General features: G+C 34.1%; 1 protein-coding gene across 1 annotated transcript in view; it reads right to left on the bottom strand.

Annotated features, from left to right (window-relative positions):
- Nucleotides 1-4,768, bottom strand: part of LOC107755515 (ras-related protein Rab-40B-like) — a 15,665-nt gene continuing 10,897 nt past the window's right edge. Inside the window, exons 4-6 of the mRNA XM_016572321.1 lie at nt 3,090-3,167; nt 2,437-2,659; nt 1-1,011 (exon numbers count right to left, since the gene is read on the bottom strand). Coding sequence (XP_016427807.1) covers nt 740-1,011; nt 2,437-2,659; nt 3,090-3,167 — 573 coding nt within the window. The 3' untranslated portion in view covers nt 1-739. The remainder of the gene's footprint in view (nt 1,012-2,436; nt 2,660-3,089; nt 3,168-4,768) is intronic.

Raw genomic sequence — 4,768 nt, 5'->3', positions numbered from 1 at the left:
TATGATAGCATGTTAAAAATTGCTGTTTGCTTGCAGTGTAAATCTGAAATATTAGCGTTGTTTTCAATGTGACAAATGAAGCCACATTTTAATCTTCCACGTCTTTGGTGTGTTTCCCATATAAACGCATTGTTCAATAACAATACTGGACACAGATCAAGTGTATTAAGAATTCTAACAATGTAGTATCAAACAAAACAAATTATATACACAATACAAAGAGCTGCGTGTCTCAACCTTGACACTCTAAGCCCCTGAAAAGTGTCTGAATAAAAGTATTAAAGGAAATTAAGCTAGTATTACTTATCAGTAAGGTCCGTTGTGAAAGTGATCACAAAACAGGAAAGCTGTTTGTTTCTCCTGCTGGCTTGGTCCAAGTTCAGTAGCAAAAAGAGTCCTCCACAGGAAAATGCAGTACCATCAATACATTTACAAGACAAAAGAACGTGTACATATATTTAAACAATGCAGAGCATTATGAAGGCTTGGCAACACTTGGAAACAGATCCCCTCTTGTACATCTGTCCAGCGATCACAATTGGATATGGCCAGAAGGATGTGTTTTAAACAAACCAACACGGTGAACAAGTTTGGCCAAACACTTAATATATCAAAGACCTCACAGGCCACAGTTCTCTAACTTGTTCTTATTTATTGTAAGACTGTGGTGGTTTTGAACACTAGCTCCTAGTTTAAATTGCATTGTGAGTGTGTATTGAAGTACAGCAACTACATTGATCTATGAAATCTTGCAGCTCGTCCGTGTGCAGTTCTGGGACGGGCTCAGTGGTGGGTAGATGATTTTGGATTTTTTGGTTCCGATCCTTTTTTTAGCGCTGCTGGCTATGACCGAGTAGGAACGGCCATGCATCATCCTGGCGTTGAGGCCGTTGGCCATGGAGAAGGACTTCAGATGGCTCTTTAAGGCAATAGGAAGGGGAAGTTTGTCCACAAGGTGCACTGGAGTGCAGGAAACGATAGAACGACAGCACAGGTCCTGCAGACTCAACACTGGACAAAAGAAAAGAACAGGTTCAGGTTAAATGCAACATATTAGAGACCATATAAACATCCTCAGTTCACAGGCATAAAAAAATACTAGATATTATGCCTTCATAAAATGTAGATATGCAAGCTATCTGTCATTATATGGTTTATAATCATTCAGAATCTGTCAGCAACGTTTGTCTTTAAAGGATGAAGTCATTCAATGGAAACTGAAGCTGTTTTATCATATTGCTTGGCCTTTAAATAATCTCCAGTTAAAATAAACACATGATGCTTTTATTCAAATGCCTTAATCCAAGCTAAGTAAATGTTTTTATATCGCTTGACCTTGTTCCTACAGGCATTTTTCTAGCATAAACCAAAGCTATGATTATTAAGAGCTGAAATGTGCTGTGTGGGCGGCTGGCTGTTACATTGATATTTGAACACTGGGTGTCTCCGCTGTGAGAGGTATAAAGTCTCAAAGCTTTGCATACTTCAGGTTTCTAAAGCGTTCCTTTGGCCTATACATAATTGCAGCATTGGTATGAAAAAAAAAACTTGTATTGCTGTTGCTTATGAGGTGATTCTCAGAAAGGCTCCACTAAAAGGTCTGCTTTATTCTATGACAGCATTCCTTAATGCATCATTTCATGTCAGAAACGTTTATGGTGAAGCCATAATTCCCGGAGAGAACATTTCCAACCTCAGCTACATAATGAGTCATAGGGAGACGTTGATGGAAGTGTAGTGAAACAAGACAACGATGGTATTGTTGTGAACTACTGACGATTGTAGAGGTTTAGCTGTCTTTTCTCTCTATAATTGTTTTACATGATTTACGTTTATGTAACTGTGAATGTAAGTGATATTTTTACTATAATAATTCTTGAAATAAAAATATGAAATATTTATATAAAATAAAATATATTTTTACAGAATGATACTGTTGGCATTAAACGTATACAATTTTATAATATAATATAATATAATATATTATATAATATATAATATATGTCCTGTATCAGACATTAATTAATTTACTAATTTCTTAACACATTATTTTTAAAAAATATTTCTGTAAGTACATATGCATTTGAATTTGTATTTCACACTTAGTTTCTAAATTATTTTATATTGTTTTTTAGAATTATAATAGGACATTTTGATAGGGAATGATTTTTAGAAAGTATTTTTACATTCAGATTATAAATTATGTACAAACATGGGCAAAAAAAACGTGTTCCCAATCTTACACTGAACATAGTGTTTAATTTTTGATATTAATATGTTTTGAGGCAACTTGTAATGTAAAAAAGTTTTAATGTGTTTTTACATTTTTATGTTTATTTTTAAAATATCATACAGCTACAAAAGTGAACTTCTGAGTCCCAATTAGATAATGTCCATATCATATATATATGAAGCCTGACAATAGAGGCTTGTCACCTTTATTGGGTCTCCAAAGTCGCTCCATGCCATGCCTCATGAGCACAATTCGGGCCAGCTCAGTGAAGGACTCAGTAATGTTGAAGTTACAGAGAGGGCTGACCTCGAAGAATGTGACCCCCAGTCGTTCTGCAAAAGCCTGGGCGTGCTCGGTTGTCACCTGACGCTTATAGGCCAGGTGAAGCCTGTTTCCCACCAGGATCTTGGGAACACCTGGTGCATGCTGGGTAAAAATAAATAAATAAATAATAGTTACAAAAGCACTTCTCAGGACATAACTGGTTTGCTGATTTGTTTTATATTATTATGTCAAGACAATCGCTTTAATAATAAAGCAATTTTGAAAGAAAATGCTGTGCATCATCAGTCCCCTGCTATCTACACAAATTAGTTACAGAGCCTCTGTATCATGTATCAATATTATAATCATAACTGCTGTTACTGAGTTGCATAACAAGCACATTTCCTGAAACAGAGATACACATCTATTTTAGCACTTTCTCAAGATGATTAGCTTATGTCGTATTTAATGTGATTTCAAAGCTACTTGTATGAAGTCATGTCTGTTTATACTCATAATCATACTGCACTGCACATTTAACATGCTGAATACTGTAACTACAGTAGTTTTGATATGATTGACCTGATTTTACCTCATCAATCTCTTTAATCCATCTGTCGATGCCATCAAAAGACCACCGGTTTGTGATGTCATATACAAGGATAACACCCTGTGAGAAACAAAATTTGTTATCGACATCATACAGTATATTAAATTGAAATGCACTTTCAAGTCAAAATGAAAGAAAAAATGAAACCATAAGCTATCATCTGAGGTTTCAAAAAGTCAGCGTGGTACTGGAAGTGGTATTATTTAACATCTCATACAGTATGTGACTAAAATTGTTGGCGGAGACGTTTACGATGTAATGTCAATAAAGACTGTGGCTTTGCTCCAAGTGTTTCTGTTATTAGGATATCTGTGTTTGCCAGAACAAGGAAATGTCATATCAACAATACCAGTCCACTCCGATTTATAGCACACCACACTTTCAACAGGAACTGCTGATCATTGAGTGGGGTGTTTAACAACTGTCTGAAAACACTGGGATTTCAGAAATATTTAAAAGCTCATTTCCTAAAGTCTCTTTGCCCATTATATACAATGGGCTACACACAACTACACAAATGGTGTCTGATCAAAATAATAACAAAACATAACAACAATTTAAAAAAATAACATCAATTATAATTACAAAGAAAATAATACAAAAAAAATATTAATTTAATTTAGTTTAAGCCTCAAATGGTCCTCGTTTAATGTTTACACTTATGGTCTCTGGGGTCAATATGACCCCAAAATTGAAAGAGCGATTGTAAAAAAATATATACATTTTTAATCATACAAATAATATATCATTTTTTTTGTTTACATCTCATCTATACATTAATGCTGTGTTTTGGGAGACATTAAGTACTTTTGTTCGTATTTACCACAGAACTCCACAACTACACCATTAGCTTGCATGTGAAATATTACATTTTTATGAAAAAATCACTTAAATGATGATCTAAATTTAATTTAAGTTGTTTCTGGATATTGATCTAGGTGTTAGGTGTAGAATTCTGCCATCTGTCGTTTAGAGATAAACCTAAAATTATTACAGTTTAAGAAAGAAATTGTTTTGACCAGCAGAGGGCCATAGAGAGCCATTCATTTTACTGGATGTGGCCAACTGCTCTTATAACAACTTTTGTGATACATTTTGTGAATTTATGTATATATAAACATTAGAAAAGACATTTAAAATAAATGTTCTTTCAAACAGTAGATTTTTTTTTAAGTTTTTGATGCATTTTGAAATGTCTGTTTTTACAAAATGCCACAGAAATTTGACAGAAAAATGCCACATAAGACACACCTAAAGAGTCAGATTATAGTGTGTGTGTGTGCGTGCATTAGGTCTCACCTCTTTATATATTTGTTCTGCATTTGTGGCTGATTTTATTTGCCAAATTCTATACAAATGCTCTCTGTGGCAGTCATACCTGTGTGTGTGTGTGTGTGTGTGCGAGAGCATGTCTTTTCTATATTGCATTTGTGCTCCAGTAGCAGGCCTTCATTTCGGTGTGAAAATTTTCAGATTTATGCCAGATTTATTGATTTTTTTTTGACAAATGAAAAAAATATATAATTTTTTTTCCGCATTTGCCATTCATTTCAATGTGGGGTCATATTTGACCCCAAAGACAAGATTTGTACAAAAATTTTTTTTTTACATACCTTCAGAACAACCGAATCAAGCCCAGTTTTTTTTATATGAATATAGAT

Source organism: Sinocyclocheilus rhinocerous, unplaced genomic scaffold, assembly GCF_001515625.1.
Source record: "Sinocyclocheilus rhinocerous isolate Xijiao unplaced genomic scaffold, SAMN03320098_v1.1 scaffold140, whole genome shotgun sequence".
Classification (NCBI taxonomy): domain Eukaryota; kingdom Metazoa; phylum Chordata; class Actinopteri; order Cypriniformes; family Cyprinidae; genus Sinocyclocheilus; species Sinocyclocheilus rhinocerous.
Note: the sequence above shows the minus strand (reverse complement) of the source record. Positions and strands in the feature narration are given on the sequence as shown.